Source organism: Podarcis gaigeae, assembly GCF_964106915.1.
Source record: "Podarcis gaigeae genome assembly, chromosome: 2".
Taxonomy (NCBI): Eukaryota; Metazoa; Chordata; class Lepidosauria; order Squamata; family Lacertidae; genus Podarcis; species Podarcis gaigeae.
The window spans coordinates 89,880,797-89,900,528 of NC_139679.1; the positions used below are offsets into that span (position 1 = coordinate 89,880,797).

General features: G+C 42.0%; 1 protein-coding gene across 1 annotated transcript in view; it reads left to right on the forward strand.

Moving 5' to 3' along the window:
• Positions 1-19,732, forward strand: part of PLXND1 (plexin D1) — a 160,941-nt gene that overhangs the window by 48,621 nt on the left and 92,588 nt on the right. Inside the window, exons 2-5 of the mRNA XM_083722214.1 lie at positions 4,872-5,048; positions 8,754-8,885; positions 15,527-15,627; positions 17,743-17,872. Of these exons, the coding sequence (XP_083578340.1) occupies positions 4,872-5,048; positions 8,754-8,885; positions 15,527-15,627; positions 17,743-17,872 (540 nt within the window). The remainder of the gene's footprint in view (positions 1-4,871; positions 5,049-8,753; positions 8,886-15,526; positions 15,628-17,742; positions 17,873-19,732) is intronic.

Below are 19,732 nucleotides of genomic sequence, written 5' to 3' on the forward strand. Positions count from 1 at the left end.
AGCCCTCCTGGCTCTTGATATGTTTACGATGAGGCATGAAAGTTGTCCTCTACAGCATTCAAAGAAGAAATCTAGACCTTCTAGTTCAGGAAACAATTATCTTCACCAGTGGTTGCCAAATCCAAGACTGTTAAATAAAGAAAGCAGCTGTTCCTGCCTCTCCCAAGGGCCTTCCATACTCTCATTTTCTGAATAGGCCATGTGCATTTGTTTCCAATTTGTAGTGTGCTGTCTGCGTGTGTTTTGCCTAGGTATAACTTTTGTTACAGGGATATCTCATTTCAGAGCGATATGTGCTGTTTTATATACAGACAGCCTCCACCATTGTACTGATTGCAAAGAAATGTTGCGTTTGAAAAGGACTCACTTGTTGAACCCATTTCTGGTGTGAAAGAAACACACTTTCTGGTGCCTGGTATTACAAAAGCATGAGCCTCCCCTGCTTGGTATGGCAGAATTCACAAAAATTGCTGACGTATATAAGAATCAATATACTCATCCATGGACAACCTTTTGCATTCTGTAGTTAAGAACACATTGCTTATCCTGGTCTTTGGCTCATTTTTCCATTTCATAGAAAGGAGTTGTGCTGTCAAAGTACTTGAATCAGTTCAGTTGCATGGACTACAAGGGACTAATCAACTATCATTAGTATGGGGAGCCAGCATAAAGTATGCTGGTTTAAGTTAAGCCAGTGTAAAGTATTCTGATTGAAATGCTGTTCAGGAGTGAGGCTACTGCTAACTAGTAGCTGGCCTAAGCCTGGCAGAGGGAAAACAAACCTTTAAAATAATTTGATTTGCACCTCCTTTTTGCTGGTGTACATCCCATCAGGATGCCGGATCACATGGCTGAGCTGAATGGAGTTAGGATTCACCATAAGTCACCCTTGCTCAGTCCTCTGCCCTGCCATTCCCCCATTTTCCATCCTCCAATGTTGCTCCAGCTTCCCTAACCTCAGCTGAGCCATATGAAGCATAGCTCCAGCTGAGCTGGTTAAACCAGCATAGCTCCAGCTGAGCTGGGATGAGGGATTTACGCCAATGTAGGCTAGCTCAGGCATAGGCAAATTTGGCCCTCCAGATGTTTTGGGGCTACAATTCCCATCATCCCTGACCACTGGTCCTGTTAGCTAGGAATCATGGGAGTTGTAGTCCCAAAACATCTGGAGGGCCGAGTTTGCCTATGCCTAGTCTAGCTGTTCCAGGAATCAATTGACTGAGCTGGAGATCCGTTTGATCCTAACTCACTCATCCAGGAGATATTTTGTTTGGATTGCTCCCTTATTCTGATCTATAGCCATTAACTGTACAGTGGTACCTCGGGTTACATACGCTTCAGGTTACAGACTCCGCTAACCCAGAAATATTACCTTGGGTTAAGAACTTTGCTTCAGGATGAGAAAAGAAATTGTGCAGCGGTGGCACAGCGGGAGGCCCCATTAGCTAAAGTGGTGCTTCAGGTTAAGAACAGTTTCAGGTTAAGAACAGACCTCCAGAACGAATTAAGTTCTTAACCCGAGGTACCACTGTACTTGAGTATCTGTATTTTATATTTAGTGGCAACGACTTTGATCACTATGAGAGAGACCTAGGAACTTGACTTAAAATATGTACAATGGAACCTTGGTTGTTGAACGTAATCCGTTCTGGAAGACTGTTCAAGTTCTGAAGCATTCGACAACCGAGGCGCAATTGCCAATCATCAAAATCCATTGAAAAAATGGAGACATGCACCTCGGAAGCCATTCGACTTCCGAGATGTGTTCGAAAATGTCAGCGTTTGGGTTCTGAATTGTTCAGCTTTCGAAGCATTCAGCAATCAAAGTTCCATTGCATAAGTAGACTAAATTGGGGAAGGACTATTAAATAAGAAAAATGAAAGGGATGTACATAGTAAAAACCAATTGTGTTGCCCAGTTACAGGAAGAAATAAAAGCATTGCTTCAGAGATGGGGTTGGATTTTTGTTTTTTTCATAGCATTAAATAATGCAGAGCTGCAAAATACATTTTGCAGAGATCCTCATATTTGTAACACATTATCTCTTCTGTTTGGTCTCTAATAAACCATGTCATATAGTTGAGCCTATGTTAGTCTTTCTTGGCACTTGTTTTCAGCATAAAAGGTTTTTAAATCAGCCCTTTCCATCTTGCCTTAGTGTGGCTTACAAAGTCAGTTAACTCCTGGCCTAATGCCTTTTGCAGGATAGGGGAGAATGACCAGACATAGTGATCGTTAATTTGGATAAAGCATGTCCTTTAGTTCGTGGCAACAAATTTGCATTTGCTTGCTAATGAAGAGAGAGGCTCCAAAAACAGGTTTGCAACTCTTCAATTCTGCCTTGGCAATGGTTCGAGATCAAAACAGATGATAAGAGGTGCATTTGATCAAGGAGAATATTATAGGTCACTATTTCCATACTTGCTTAAGTGCATCTAAAGGCTGTGAAGACCTATGGGGGATACTGCCTGCCCACCCGTTAGTCCTAGTCCACTCAGAACCTCCATACACACTGCCCAGGCTTGTGCACTGAGGAGGCCACTTTGGTGCTGCTAACACAGCGGTTTAACTCCATCCTGGAGGTGCACTCCATGGATGACAACAATTACTTTAATCTGTAAAGAACAACTCCAAGGGAATGTTAAGAATAGGAATTGTTTATCACCATACCTGCCTTAATCAAATATGATTTTGTGTTTCAGTTCCTTAGGAACAATAACATCCTGAAACCAAAACCCCAGATCTATTAAAATTTGCAGTGAAAATGGCAAAACCAATCTCCATCTGAAAATGACCCATTCAGAGGCAAACTGGTGGGATTGTCCTATTTGATTTTCATCCTTGGGGGGCGGGATCCTTAACCCCAGGATCAACCCGGATGGCCTATCAGGCAGCATTCAGGTTGACTGATTCGGGATACATACCCAGTGTCTATGCCCAAACCGATTAAATCTGAATCAATGAAGCTGTGGCCATCTCAATCCCAAGATGCTTGCTGCTTCAGCACTTCGGAACCCCTCTCCCCAGGGACCTCCAACCTGCTGCGCTTGTGTTTGCAACTTAGCCCCAAGTCCTTGTTTGGACAGCATGCTAAACCAAACCTTTCCCTTGCTTAGCAACAAGGACCAAGCAGAGCAAAGTGGCAGCAAACTCCCATTGGGGAGCCCAATCATTTGCACGATCGCTAAGCCAAAGTTTGGGTTAGCGTGTTGTGTAAACCGGGACATTGACTTTAATAATAGCAGGCTGAAATTTAGTGTCTTTTCGAGTTGGGGTGCGGTTTTAACATGAAAAGCGGAGAGTTTTCAGCAAGTATATGACCCAAGTCCTTTATTGGCCATTCCACTAGTGTGAATCCTTCTATGATTCATCTTGTGTGTTTCTTCAACATGCACCGTTTCCTTGCTCAGAATCTCTGACCATCTCCTGCTAGACAGCCTGTGACGGCTGGCCAAAAACATTGATAAGTTGTGAAGGAGTCTTCTGTTTAGAGTCTGTTAAGTTGCTGCATTTTCCATGCTCAGTTAGAACAATTCTGTAAACCATCAAAACAAAACAGAGCTATGAAGAAAAAAAAGTTGCATATTGCTCATTTGTTTCTAGTCTGAGGACTTTTTTAAAAATTTACTTGTAGCATACACTGAAGTGCTGTTTTTTTACTTAAATGGTATCTGAGCAGATTCTGAGATTAGCAGTGCAGCTGTTATTAGTTTTTATTTTCAGTGCTGCAACCTTTATTGCTTTGTTCTTTTTTAAAAAACAGCTTTGGCAAGGTTAATATTTCTTGCCTTGGAATTCAGGAAACTACTCTTACCTGAAAGATACTGACATTGCTTGTTTTCATTCCTTAAATGGACCTTGAGCCTAAAGTGCAGTAGGATAGCTATATTCCTACTGAGAAGCATGAGTTCAGAGGAGTTTATTCAATATGCTGAGGATTGCAACCTAAAACCATTGGAAAGAAATGTTAAGGGAATTAGGTTGCTTAACTTCAGTAATATTGCAGTGTTGTAAAGATATATGCAAATTTGCCAAACATAGAGGACAGAATATTTACATATGTTTAAGTCAGGGAGATAGAAAAACCACCTGCAAGTGTGACAAAGAATAAAACCCTGTAGACTTATACAAATAATGATACGATAACCTGTTTAGTCTTTTCTCTGCATTGCATCCTGCCTGTGAGAGCAAGTGCATTTGGTGCTGATGAATTCATGTATAAGGCCACTGTTTTCCCCCGTGGACTTTATGAATTTCAAGAAAATCCATCAGTGTCATGAGACTACGATACAATTTATCGGGCAAGCTATTTTGGTGACAGATTATGCAGATCTGTATTACACCAAACACTCTTTCAAACAGAAGTAGAAGATCAATCATTTTCAACTATGATTACATTAAGGCAGACAGTGACGTTCACTTTTGATAGTATTCCTGCTTTTATGGTTTTATGACCTTTTCATTTCCTACGTTACTGTTTTCTGTAATCATGTTCTAATTGTTTTATTCTTACTTGTAAATGGCCCTGGGGTGGCCTAAAAATACCTGTAATAAATAGATGGTAAGAAAAAAGGAGCCTCAAGCTGAAACCATTGACATTATATATGCTCTATACCTCTCTTGCATAGTAGTGTTATGTGGGGGGAGCAGGAAATATAGAACATGAAAAATAGATGTGTCTCTGTTTGGGAACATTGTGAAGTAATACAAAATTTGCTTCCCCTGTTAAAATCTCAGCACACCCACCCACCTCTGAGGCCACCTCCAGTGCATTGTTTGCAATGTAGAGTGCAGGGGATGCAAAAACCAAATACAGATATCTACAGTGTCCCAATACTTATTTACTAATGTATCTTTCCCCCCTTTTCAGTTGCAACCAGAACAGTTGGACTGTGGAGCAGCGCATCTCCAGCATCCATTGTCAATCCTGCAACCTATCAAGGCCAGGCCAGTGTTCACTTCGCCAGGACTTACATCAGTAGCTGTCACCAGCGTCAATAATTACACAGTTGTATTTCTGGGAACAGCCAATGGAAGACTGCTCAAGGTAAAACTTAACAGTAGTAACCAAATGGACTTTGTAGTTAATAATCGGTATATATTTACATGGTGAAATGCTTGACAATAAGTAACCACCTTTGGAAAGCTGTTTTTTAAATTGCCACCTCACCTTTATGTAGCTATCATGCTTAGTAAATTGAGTCAGGCTGGCTCAGTTCCTGAATGATTGACTGCCAAGGAGCTCCTGAATCAGAAGGAAGTGGTTTTAATGATTCATCTCCCTTCTAATGTTACGGGACGCTAAAGAACCGAAGGCATGATTTTTCAGAGAAAAGACAGAAGAAGTCCTGAGTGCTTGTGGTTGTTAAAGATTCCGTGGTGCTTTTTTGTAAACAATAAAATTGCTAATTTGTGCACTTTGGCTAAATAACAGTTTGTGCAACTGTACTTTCTAAACCCCAAATTCCCCAGCCACTTTCTTTGCATGTACAGTCATATTTGATTGTCTGACTGTTTCTCTTTAAAGTTTAAGATTAATTGAATTTCAGTTGCATTTTCCACCAAACTGTACTGTTCCAAACAGGCTGATTAAGCACTGTTTAATGTGCTATCAGTGCTAAACAGTAGATAAGCACCGAACATTATGATTATCTGCAATGCCAATTATCTGGCTCGTTCAGCTCTAGCTTGTCTGTTAATCAGAGTTATCCTAGGGCATTTGCTTTCTGTACTAGCTGTTCTTTTTTTTATCTCATAGGTGGCTGTAGGGATGTTATGAGGTCTGCTGAGTGATATTTAAGTGTTTGAAATCCCTGTATGGGAGGAACTGGGTGATCATGAAAGGCTGATATGACTGTCTGAACAACTTGGGTTAGCATTTGTGAAATGATGGCTTGTGATAGATCCTCACAACAATAGAATTATTTATTATTATTATTTCTTAAATTTGTATACTGCCCTAAACCTGTAGATTTCAGGTGTGGAGTGTAGAAATTTCCTTCACCATAAACTGGCAGTTTTATTGCCTATCCAAGCAAGAAACTGGGCCTGCCTGTGGCTGTTTAATATCTGGGGGAAATTAAAACAATACGCACACTGCCATACCATTGACCATTCAGTTTGCTTTTGGCAGTCAAGGCCTGTTTTGAAGGGGGCAGGACTGCAGGCTGCATGTCATGTCATTGCTGTGGTAGCCAATGCAGCAGACCTTTATTCTTAGTGATTGCCATCTTTGTGTGTCAACTGGCAGGAGATAAGAGTGGGAGAGTCCAGTCCAGGCACGATGCTGCCCAGAAGTCACTCTTGCATTGGAGTGAATTGCAGTTTCCCAGCAACGGGGTAGATGATGTCATCAGCCTGAGGAGGCTGCTCTAGGAATCTCTATCACATATTTCTTAGACTACAGTTGGTCCAGGCTGAGTTTTCTTCACTCCCCTTGTTATTCAGCTGTTAGCCTTCTGCTGCAGTTCTTCCACCCTTCCCTAAGTCTTTCATTCAGTCATGGACCACAATAACTCTTGTGCCGTCACCCATTCAGTAATGTCTCAAACAAAATGCTTCCATAGACTGTTCGTCAACCTCGGGTCCCCAGATGTTATTGGACTACAACCCCCACCATCCACAGCCAGCTGAACCAATGTCCAGGGATGATAGGAGCTGTAGTCTAACAATATCTGAGAACCCACAGTTGAAGAACAGAGCTGGACAACTGCTTAAGGGAGCTTAATGATAACTGTGTTCAGTTCAGAGTTAAGAGCATCTTGACAAAGCACTGTGGGCATAATTGTGCTGATGCAGCACACTCGATCAGACTACTGATGATGAAATTAAAGAATTCATACTTGTGCAGTGTAAGATTGGCATGTTAATCCATGATTCTGTTAATTTAAACAGGAAACTCCCTCACTTGACAAGCGCACTGCACCGGCTTTCATTCTACAATAAAGAAGCAACTGGATGTTGGTTTTAAATTGCATAGTGATATACAATATCTACTAATTCTTAACTTTTAATCAGCATTTGAGGCTACAGTGCAATCAAGATGTCATTTAATATATTGTAGAAATAAATGCCCATACTTGAAGTGTTATGGCACAGCTTTTAGTTATTAACAACTTCCTCGTATGAAATGCTCCCTGTCTTGATTGGCACTTGTAAAAAAGCACATAGAGAGATACACCCTCCATTTTGAATAAATATTCCCTGATTGGTCCCCGCTATTGCTAAGCTGGAGAAGAGACGTAAACCAATGCATGTGATATGCCCGTTTCATCTGTGTCAAAACAATACATCAGGGGCCAAGATTTAAGGCACTATAATTGTCTTCAAGCCATGAACAGCCACCAGCTGCAATAACCACGGTGGGCGTATGCCCACTTGCCAAAGCAAGGTTCAGTATTGGCCAGTCAGAGTAGTCATTCAGTGGAGTTGCTACAATTGATGAGATGCCGGCCATTAAGAAAAGGAAAGGGCATTATTAGAAACCTGTTTTATATCAGTCTGGAGATAATAACACATAATGTAGAATATTAGATCAGACGAGAGGGAGGACAGAAGGGAATCCAATTTCTTTGCTTTACAAATGTTCCTAGCAGGAAGGTGGGAAAGATCTCAGAGGTCCTCTGTTTTGACATTGGCCCAGAGGCACAGGCTACGCAGCAGAGTGGTAGGCAGCTGGCATCAGAGCCAGCTCCATAGGGCAGTCGGTGCAGATTCATTCCTTACAGAGCTTGTATTCACACAATAGTAACAGATCTGCTTCCATTATCATATCAGAAAAGGCAGCCTTATCTGCTGAACCTCCATTAGAGAAAGGCTCCTGGCTGCTCTTTGCTGGGATAATTTGCTCAGATAGCTATAATCTAATTCTGCTACACAGCTGCACCACCCGCTTTTTTTTTTTTTTACCTTAGGGGCTCCTTGTTACTTGGCATTGCATACAGAATACTTGGTGTGAGTTATAATTCAGGTTTCCCATCCAAGACAAGACAGTATAAAAGGGCATAAGCAATGTTCAGCCAGCTCCCCAAGCAGCAATTATGATTTCCTATCACATAGGGAATTAATCTGATCCGGTAAGTTATAAAGTGCACCACAGAGGGGCATTTTACAAGGGCCATTATCAATGGCATATTCAAGAGATTCATTAATGGATAAGCAGTATGTGTAAAGCCTCAGTGCTCCTGGGGTTAGTGTTGCAGCAGCAGGGCTTCCGTGTCTGGTTTGCAGCAAATCTGCATATGACTTTTGCTTCACTGCACCCTGTAAGCGAGTGGGCGCAGCAAACTACAATCTCTGGCTTTAGCAATACATCAGAACTGGGGGTTGTGGTTTGTTTCACTCCAAATAAATCATGACGTTAAGCTAAGGTGGCTTTGGATGTAATTCTAAGCAAGGGCTGGGAAATCCTTTTGGCCCAGTGGGCCAGATACTTATCAGTCCCCAACCCACAGCCAACTTTGGCAGGTGAGCAGGACAATCCATCTTTCAAGTACCTGATGTCATTGTTGGTGTGGTTTGGGTAAAACAACCAATAGTACTACAGTCTGAGTCCCCGCCCCCTTTTTTAAACTTTTGGGATATTCTTCATTTTAAAAACTGGTTTATTGAATCATCAAACACACAGTAATATTATGTTAATTCATGCTAACTGTTCAATTAATAACTTTCAAGTTTCTATAAACAATGATTCCCTTTCTTCATTCCAAAAACCCAAAGTGGTGGTCTTATGAAATATTTATTTCCCTGGCAGATTAATCTGAACAGTTCTATGGAGGAGATAAGCAGGGAGTCAATTACTGTGGCTTATGGTGAACCTGTCCATCCCATCATGCAGTTTGATCCTTCTGACTCCAGCTACCTGTATCTAATGACTTCCCACCAGGTAAGACTCCTTTACAGACATACCTTCTCAGTGCCATTAAGTGAGTACAGAGGAATAAACAGTGTTCTGGAGATGAGGTGATTTTTTTAAAAAGTTGTAGAAGTTTCATTCTAATCAATGAACAAGTTATGTTCACGCCTCTTTTATATGATTAATACTTTTGGGGTTTTCGTGGGTGTACAGGTCTATGCCAAGAGACTTATTTTTTTAACAACAACAAATAATCCTGGAAATAAATAATTTCGGAATATTTGTCTGCTTTAATAACTTGGTATTAAATACCTTGTTGTTAAAAAGATAAGTCTCTTGGTATAAACCTGTACACCCATGAAAACTCTAAAAGTATAGATTATATAAAAAGGGCTTGAACACAACTTGTTCAGTGATTAGAATCAAATGCTTTGGGGCAGTGGTTTTCAACCAGTGTGCCGTGGCACCCTGGGGTACCTAGAATGATGGTCATGGGTGCTGCAGGCAACACTGGCCTCTGTCCTTCTTTCCTTACCTCCCTCCTCTGATGCCTTCTCGTATCTCTGCCTCCCAAAGGCTTGCACAGCTGTTGGTTGCAGCAACTCTGGCTACAAGCTCCACAGGCAAATGGTGCCTCTGGGGCTGGTCAGAGGGTGCTGGTTGCCAGGAGCTGAAGTGGCCTTAGAATAAGCAAGCAAATGGGCAAGGGAGCCCAGCCAGCCAGTCTGCCAGCCCTTGCTGTTGGGAATAGACAGACAAGTCCCAGGCCCCTGTGGGGCAGCGTGAGGAGGCGCCTCTCTTTGGGGTGGGGGGAGGGAAGCTCAGAGACCAAGGTGGCTGCCCAGAGGACTCTCAAGAAGAGGAGGCTGAGGAAACACCCCACAAGGGTGTTCAAAAAAGGGTGAGAAGCTGTTAGCTCTGCAGGCAAGAGGTGACACAACTGGGCTCCTGAGCCCCACAGGGGTGCCACAGAAAGAACGTAGTTGATCAAGGGAGCCGTGGACTCAAAAAGGTTGAAAACCTCTGCTTTGGGGCATCACAAAAATGCACAACAAAATGTTAACAAGACTTAAAATTTTGTTATCAGTATTGATTTCATGGAACGTTAATATTATTTAGGATAATTTCACTCTGTCTCTTTAAAGGACTTTAAAAGTTTTATCTGTGTTGTTCATTCTGCATTTGGATTTTCCTGAAAGCTGAATGATAGTGGTCCCTTCCTTCCTTCCTTCCTTCCTTCCTTCCTTCCTTCCTTTCCTATCTATAGTGAAAGCAAAATAATAATTATCTAGGTATCACTGAATTTCTACCACAATTTTGCCTAGAGTTTAAAGTTGTCACTACTGGAGATTTTCTCAGTACACAGTTGTACCTAATTTATTGGATACCACAGTGCATGAGCAAGAACTATTCAGCATATAAAGTGTTCTTTTCTTGTATAATTATTGCCTTCCTGTTGCCTTTAAACTGCCTAGTTGAAGAGAAACTCAAGTTTGGTATGTGCTCCAGTCATCAATGGTGCAAGCTACATTCATTCTTAATCTACTGAAACAGATGTGCAACCAATAATTTTGTACTTGGTATTTAAACTCTCCAGCTGCAATTCCCTACAGAATATCCATATATCACTGTACAGACTCCCACAAGATTCCTTTTGGGATAGTATATCATGCCATTACTGTATCCCATTAGCATTAACAAATCAAAATGGTTTACCTAGGATAGGCTTTATCATTCCGTCAAGCGCACTAAGTCTGCAAGGCATCAGGTGATATAATATGTTTCTTCACTGGCTAATTTGGTTCTGTTTCCTTTTCTCCAGAGATATTTAGCTTTGGGGAAATTTGTTTAGGCAAGACAAGAGGGTGTTCCGAACAATATGTCAAAAGTTTCACTTAATCTACACAAGCCAGAGCTATGGTTTGAAATTACATAATGTACCAGCCTTGCTGAAGTTATGCAGGTTTGGGTTGGGTCAAGCAACGCTGAATAGGAGGGCCTCATGGTAGCCCTATGCATGCCTCCACCATATTCTATTGAAGAAAGGTGGAACATAAATATAACTAGTAAAAAATGAAGAGGAAAACCCAACTTGTTCTTTATGAATGTTAGTCCTTGAAAACATGCCTTTCTCTTGTCAATTGCTAGCATAGCATAGCATATGCTATCCGTTGCTTAGAGAAATCCCACAGCCTGCAGAATTGTCTGTTTGAGAGGTTTCACTGTGCTAACATCACTTATCACCATCTCATATCAGCTGCTGCTACCAGTGTGCGATGATACTATCCTGAAGCCTTATCGCCACCATACAGTGGCAGCAATATTCAAATTGTGTGTGAGTTCCTCCCGCCCCCATATTGTTCTAGCATACCATTGGTTCTGGTTGAGTTACGTGTTAAATTTCACAAGAAGGCAAATGGAATTATGGCCATTGTCGAGAATTATGGCCATCTGAGGAGAAGCCAGAACAATGTAAAACAATGCTTGTGAGAATGTAAGAGGTTTATTTATGTCACTTTTGAGTTGGTTTAAATCAAGCATTTGAAGGGCGATGTGATCTCTATGTCAAATCTCTCTGGGTATTCTAGCTATTACTGTTAGAATGTTGCACACAGAATCTGCACAAGATAGTGGGCAGAGGTATTCTTTGTAATTGCAAAATGGCATTGAAATTGTTCTTGTTGTTTATTAAATTTCTCTAGCACCCTTTAGCCTGGAGGGCTAAATGCTGGAACTATTTTTCACTGTCTTCTCTTCATATGGTATTTTATAATAGTTTTGAATATCTTGTCACTCAAGAGGCCACTAGTGAAATTATATGGCAGTGTTGCTTCATCCAAATAACTTTCAGCCAAATTAAATATTTATTTAAACTCTTATATGCTGCTTTATCTCATGCAGACCTTAAAGCAGTTTCCATAAAAGTGTACATAAACAACAAGAAGATCAATAAAATATCATAAAATACAGACAACACATACATAGTAATTCATAACAATCTCATTCCACTGAACAATAGCATGAGAAAGAACCATTTTTTTGGGGGGGGGGATAGACTTAACCTCCAAAGTTTTAAAAACAGATGAGTTTTCACCAACAGGTGAAAACCCATTAATGTTGTGGTCATTTGTGCTTCCAAGGGGAGGGAGTTTCGTAATTCCATTCCCCCGCCCCAAGGTGGCCCACGTCCCAAGTCCTCATATAACAAGCAACCCTCTGGACCTCTAGTAAGGCTCCCACTGCCTATCTTTGGGCTCAGGATGGGGAGAGGCATTCTGTTAAGTACCTAGGTACCAATTTGTGTATATTTAAAGTTGGCATTTTGAAATGGACTTTGTCACATAGAGGCAGCCAGTGCACATCCCACAAAAATATGGTGATGGAAGTGATTATAAGGATGTAAGGATCCTTATAAGGATTATAAGGATATAAGCCTACTCTTCCTGGAATATTTCCATCCCAGACTGGGGAAGATAGGTATTACATGATACTTCACCAAAGTCTGGCTGTGCAACCAATCTGGCTAAATCCTGAACCAGATCATGCTGATTTGTGCCTGGTACAAGTTGGCTCAAAGCAACTATACATTGCTACAGAGTCGGCTAGGTGGAGCCATATTGATTTGTAGCAATTTGTGCTGATCCGGAGTTTAAAACATGCTCCAAAAAAAGCTAGATATACTGTCTCTGAAGTATTGCATTTTCTAATTACAAGATTAGGATTTCTGAGTCCAGATTAGGTCGGATCAGGTCTGGATAGATTTCTGCCAAATCAGGGAGGTATCAGGGAAACTTTACACCAGGCATCCCCAAACTCAGCCCTCCAGATGTTTGGGAAATACAACTCCCATCATCCCTAGCTAACAGGACCAATGGACAGGGGTGATGGGAATTGTAGTCCCAAAACATCTGGAGGGCCGAGTTTGGGGGTGCCTGCTTTACACAGACCTACATGGAAGTGTTGGTCAGCATTATTGGCAGCCGCATTCTGCACTACCCAATATTTTTGTTTTTCACCTTTCAGCAAAAACTTCCAGAGCAGTTTACATAAAGAAATACAGAAACAATCAAATTAGAAATAAAACAGCCTAGGAGTCATACCAACAGAAGAACAAAAAGGCATTGAATTGATCCTTCAACTTTCTTAAGGATGCCGTTTTCAGTAATAAGAGATCTAGACTTTTTTCTTGTCAGGCATCTTGACAATCTTCTCTTGTTCAGATCTTAATGTTCTGCATATAGAAGACAAATACCGTCTTTTAAGTAAAAACGTATAGATTTATTGCCTTACTCATCCAAAATTCCTCAATTGGGAAATAGCACTGGAATAGAATATTTAAAACAACAGAAGAGCACACTGAACTGTCACTGCCGTTTCCATCTTAGATGCTTCTACAGAAACTTAGCCCACAGAAATGATCTTGCAAGACTTCTCAGAATTATTCTGCTCCGTTTTTTTAATGAGTTTCCAGGAATGGGGATTTCTTAGATTAAATACAGAGCTGCTCCAGGGTGTGTGGGGAAGTGGGGAGGCTAAATTTGGCCAACTTAGCTTAGCTGGAGCCCATCCTTTTAATGCAGTACCTGTAGCAACAGCAGCAGCCCCCAGTGGCGCTCAGGCTGGCATCTTCATGCTCACCCAGAAGCCCCTTTGCAGGGAGTCACTGAGCCCATAAAACTTACAAAAATTGGTTAGCTGAAGCAGCACATAAGCTAAAGTTGGCATGATACGGAGAAGAATTGCCTTTGTGCAAGAAGGACACATAAATTTGTGAAACATTCCATATTTTTCAAGCTATGAGTGAGTCAGAGTGCTCTCTACTGAGCACACAGTGAATGGGTAAGAGTTGTACTTCTGAAGCTGTTGTCTACTATAGATGTAAGGAGGTTAGAGAGGGAGATTGCAGGCTAAGGATTAGGAGGAAGATGGAAAATAAAGTTAAAATGTTTTAGTCAATATTAGTGATATAAGGGACGTGGGTGACGCTGTGGGTTAAACCACAGAGCCTAGGACTTGCCGATCCAGAAGGTCAGCAGTTCAAATCCCCGTGATGGGGTGAGCTCCCGTTGCTCAGTCCCTGCTCCTGCCAACCTAGCAGTTCGAAAGCACGTCAAAGTGCAAGTAGATAAATAGGTACTGCTCCGGTGGGAAGGTAAACGGAATTTGCGTGCACTGCTCTGGTTCGCCAGAAGCGGCTTCATCATGCTGGCCACATGACCCGGAAGCTGTACGCCGGCTCCTTGGGCCAAGAAAGCGAGATGAGCACTGCAACCCCAGAGTCGGCCACGACTGGACCTAATGGTCAGGGGTCCCTTTACCTTTACCTTAGTGATGTTCTATATTTCTTAAAACAAAGTTAAAATGGTATGAGACATGAATAGCGGGTGGACGTTTCACTTGATGAGAGTAAGCACTTCCATTACTTGATCTTAAAGTAAAGATTTTGGTTATAAATCCACCTGTGTGTGGGATTGCTTTATGTGATGCATAAAGTTTAAATCTCAGAATTTTCAAAGGGGTGAGGTGGCGGCAGCAGGTGGAGGGGAGATTGTAGTGAAGCACAAAAGAGGAGACTGGATGCTTACTCCTTCCTGGGTGGGTGCCTGTTGCGGCTCTCGCACTCGGCCGCCATCCCCAGGCAATGAGAACAGAGCGCACATGGCCGGGCGGCCATTAGGGAAATTCCTCCTGCCGCCTGGACATCCGGCTGAAGTTCCTGACTGCTGCACCATCTCAAATGGGCCAATCAGTGGCTTCCCTTGTGGGTGTGCCTCACAGGCTGATAGCGCATTGGCTGCACGCCTGCCCTCGGTGAGGCATAAAAGCCGACAGCGCAAAACACAAAAAAGAAGAATGCACTTGTCTGCTGAATCACCCTCTACTCGCTACAGATGGCCCTGGTAATAACCAATCACTCATTTATTTATGCAACCTTGTATAAATCTGGTTGTAGGTGTAAGAGAGCATTCCCAACTCGGAATAGCACACAGGAGAGAAGGCTTTCTCCTAGGAGATCAGATTTGAACCAAAGTGAGGAATTTATAGCTCATTAGCTTGTTCTGGACTGGGACGGGGGTGGCGCTGTGGGTTAAACCACAGAGCCTGCGACTTGCCGATCAGAAGGTCGACGAATCCCCGCAACAGGGTGAGCTCCCGTTGCTCTGTCCCAGCTCCTGCCAACCTAGCAGTTCGAAAGAACGTCAAAGTGCAAGTGGATAAACAGGTACCGCTCCAGCGGGAAGGTAAATGGTGTTTCCGTGCGCTGCTCTGGTTCGCCAGAAGTGGCTTAGTCATGCTGGCCACATGACCCAGAAGCTGTACGCCAGCTCCCTCAGCCAATAAAGCGAGATGAGCGCCGCAACCCCAGAGTCGGTCACGACTGGACCTAATGGTCAGGGGTCCTTTTACCTTTACCTTTCGCTTGTTCTGGGGCCTGTCTTTAAAAACTGCTATGGTTGCTAACACTTTCTTCTTAAAGTTCTCTTGCAGCAGAGTGTTCTATCGCGATCTATGCTAATAGTTAAGGACCTCTGTGGTGACAATAACCTATGACATAAAACAATAATGTTAATAAACTGTGGTTTCCTTCTTTCCTATTGACAAACTAATGCCTCTCTGAAAGCTTTTTTAAATAAAAAATATTATTCTCTTGGACTTCTGATATTATGCAGATAGCCCGTGTGAAAGTAGCTGCCTGTGATCAATATACCACATGTACAGAGTGCTTGGCTGCAGCCGATGCTTACTGTGGATGGTGCACCTTGGAGACCAGGTGGGTATTTTTGTACACTACATGCCTCTTAGTAATAGGCTGCTCTGTGCAGAAAATAATTGTGTGTTGTTGAGGGAAATCACTAGTCTTTTTTATTTCATTACTCTGCTTCTGCTCTTTTGACAAGATTAGGGTTGTTTGATCGCAGTCTTCAAAAGTAATTTCTAATTTTAATAGCTCATTTTGAAGAAATCATTGCCGTGGCTGAAACCTAAGCATTCAAAAGCCATTTAAAAAATATTTTGTAAACAAGGTACACTTTTCACAAGTGTAATTTCATAATTCATAATTCAAACACATAATTGTTTATGGGAAAATAATAATACTTTACAAAATAAACATTATGAGATGCTGAGTTTGACAAGAATAAAAAGCATCTCTAATTAAAATCAGTATAGAAGTGCTTTGTCATCTGTATTTCTCTTATTGTACTGTAAAATAGAAGATCTGTGAAGAGACCTTTCAAGGTCCTTTTCAAGTGGCTTCCATTAAGCAGGGGACCAAAATCCTAGGAACATTTCTTTGATAACACATATACCTGAAAATTAAGATTATTTTAAAACATGTTGCTAGGTAATATTTTGAAGGGACAACATAGGACTAAATGGCTGAGTGTTCTTTCTTTTTTCCTTTGTCAAATACAATGTCCACTGTAACCATGGGATTCAAGAGTGAAGCTAACAGGATTACACCACCCCTTGGGAAAATGATAAGAGTATTTTACAACTGAATATTGTTGGTCTTATTCTGAGCACAGTACCTACAATCAGGTCATGTGCAATCTGTAGTCTTGATAATAATAATAAAAAAATTAAGTAAGTTTGTAAGCTATAGGTCTTGAAAACTTGAAATCAGCATCCCCCGCCCCGAGAACTGAACTAATGGTCCCAAGTTAATGGTTTAGCAGAGGGAGCAAGGTCAGCCATAGGCTATATATTACAGGCAATCACCATGTCCCAGAACAACATATCCTCATAAAACCCTGCAATTCTCTAAGCTACAAAATAGTCTGATGAACAAGAATAAGCTAGATAGCTCTGCCCTACTTGCCAAACATTAGATCAAAGTTTTTTCCTAAGGCTGTGCAGAAGGACATGGGAGGGAGAGTGCCTGCCTTGCCCATCAGAGCATGTGTGGAAAGAATTTCCCTCCAGAACTGAAAGGCAGATCTCTAGAAGGTTCTGTAGGTGGAGAACCTAATCATGCAACTTCACGGATGACTACTTGAAGAATGTCAATTGGAGATTAGCAACAGCTCTTTATTTTTACTGCCACATATTATGTGCGGTTTTGAATGGTTCAAAAACTGGCCAAACTCACCCAACTTCACATAGGTTGCTAGTTTGCCACGTCATAGGAACGTAAGAAGTGGCCGTCTACTGAGTGAGACGATTGGCCCATCTGGTTCAGTATTGTCAACCCTGTTTGGCACCAGCTCTCCAGGGTTTCAGGCAAGAGTCTCTCCCACTTGGGGATCGAACTTCGGACCTTCTGCATGCCAAGCCTAGATGCTCTACCACTGAGCTATGGCACTTCCCCTTCAGGAGTAATGCTACAACTAATAAGAATCCTGCCGCTCTCTCAAGCCTTTCCTAACTCAATCATAGGGGCAAAAGACTAAACAGAAGTATTTATAGGAAACAAGCCAGAACATAGTAAAGATAACCAAGGCAGAACAATCAATTTAGTTTGCTGGAACAATATATTTATTTTAAGGGGAAATCTGATAAAACAGAAATAGAACATGCAGGGGAGGGGGAGAAAGTAACGTTCATGGCTAGCTGATGCACTGTCTCCTCTGAGTCTGCTAAGCCAACATAGTTCAAAAGCTTAATTTCTGGTTTCCATGGGTTTATGAGTCGATTTTTCAGCATCAGACACAGAATAAGAGTATGCGGGGAAACACAAGGAAAGCATAATGTGTAAAGTATCTCTCAATTTTGTCTCTTGTGCACTTGGGTGTTGAAGCTAAAATGTTTATATCATGGAGATCATGTTGATTATATAAAATGGATGCTAGCGCCGTGAAAAATATGAGGAGGGTTGCAGTTCTCCCGGCAACATTATTAATAATTTCGAGGTTCTGGGGTCATGACTGTTTTTTAATTGTTTTAGGTGTTCCCTGCAACATGAGTGCACTAATTCTTCTGAACCCAATTTCTGGATAAGTGCCAGCGAAGGAGTGCAGCAGTGTCCGTCAATGACCATACTACCCTCAGAAATAAACATCGAGAAGGAGAACAAAGTACGTCAAATGAGAATTGCGCTATTTGTTGATATTGTGTCATAAGCAGTGGGATTTATTCTAAACCATTCTAAGTGGAACCTGGGGAAAAAAATGGTTTGGTGTGATGCTCAGGGTTCCAAACAGCCATGGCCGCCTCCAGGAAACACCACTCCTTTCCCTCTCTGCCCCAATTTTCTATCCCCACTTCAACCGTCAGCATTCCGCTGCCACTGAGCATGCTCAGTCCCCATTAGGCTGTTTTGGAGGATCTGCCCCATTAGGCTCCTCCCCCCCCCCCCCGAGACTTTTGTACTTTGCAAACTTTTGGTTTTCCTGAGTCTGCAGATACAACCCTCTTGTGGGTGGGTTGTGCTGTTTTGGTTGCATAATGACCCAAGCCACCTCTGAGCTTCAGAAATTATGAGGGAAAGTAGGACCAGCAGCAAAACATTGCAGTGCATAGAGTGCTTTGGTTCGCTGTTCCAGCCAGCCATGCCCTCTTTCAGAATACTTCCATTTTATCCCGGTTTCCTTTTCTTCTCCACAACAGCATTCCGTGGCGACTGAGTATGCTGCACCCTCATGAAACTGTTTCACCCCTTTTTTCCTCCCTCAGGTATTTTCCATAAATACTTTTATCTACACCTGTAAACCATGGGGTTTCCACAAGCCTGCAGGAACCATAATCACACCAGCAACTGAGTTTGCTATTATTAGAAGAAGAGAACTTTGCAATCTGACTTTTCTGTATGCTGGTAGGCATACATCACTTGGCTTTGTTGTTATCAGACTTCAGGTGCATCTTCAACTGTGTGCATTTTAAATAGATGTCACCAGTGGTGCTCTCCAGCAAAATTACCACAGCTTGTTCTTTCATTCTGTACCCCTCCCCATTTTTGTCACTTTCCGCCCCCGCCACCAACAGTCTGTCAGTGTTCCATGCACATTGAGCATACTGAGTCCTCCATTTCTTTCCTCCTATGTTTTTTCCTAATTTTTTTGGGAGGGGGGAGGAATTGGGTTTTTTGTGAGAGGCACCCATCCTCTCACAGTATCCAACCTACATGAAATTATATGTTTTATCCATGAGTTTCCATGGTTTCTCTTTGTTACCGTACTGGCCTGAACATAAGCGGTTTTTCCCAAATTTTGACCATGAAAAGTTAAAGTGTATCTTAAATTCGTGACCTTACAAAAATTGGCTTTTACAATGTCGCTGCTGAAACAGACATACGGTAAAACGGAACGGGTGTGAATGCCTGTGGAATTTTAAAGGATCTGCTTATATTTGGGCCAATACGGTACATCCTTGGGGACATTTTTTAAAAAGGCTTCTCAGTATGAACCAGGAAGTGACCTTTCTTGACAATGTGATGATTCTATCCTTTATGGGTTGTATCTGACTAAGTGAAACTCAGAGCACACCCCCATGGAAATCAATTGACCTAAGCTGGTCTACTCTGAGTTAGAACTAATCAGATTCTGAGTAGGGATTGACAGGATCAGACGCCATTCCATCTGCCCCCTCCACCCCCACACATCTCACCCCCATTGTTACGGGTTTTTCTTCTCAGTGTCTCAGTGCTTCAAGCCACTGAGTTCTCATGGGGCTGTTTGGGGAGTTTTCATTTTTTTCTTTTCAAAGAGTTTTCGAGCAACAGCAAGCCTCGGGGTTACCGCAGGTCTGCCATTGCATCACCCTTTTGCACAGACAGTACGATTTTGGCTATAGAATGGTGCACATTTGAAGACTTGAATCACTATTAGAAGGAATGTTTTCCATGTTACCACCTCTGAAAGTTGAGACAGCACTGGTAATTTTGGATTTTTTGACTCTGTGAAGCAGCAATTTCATTCAAAATATTGCACCTATGGAAT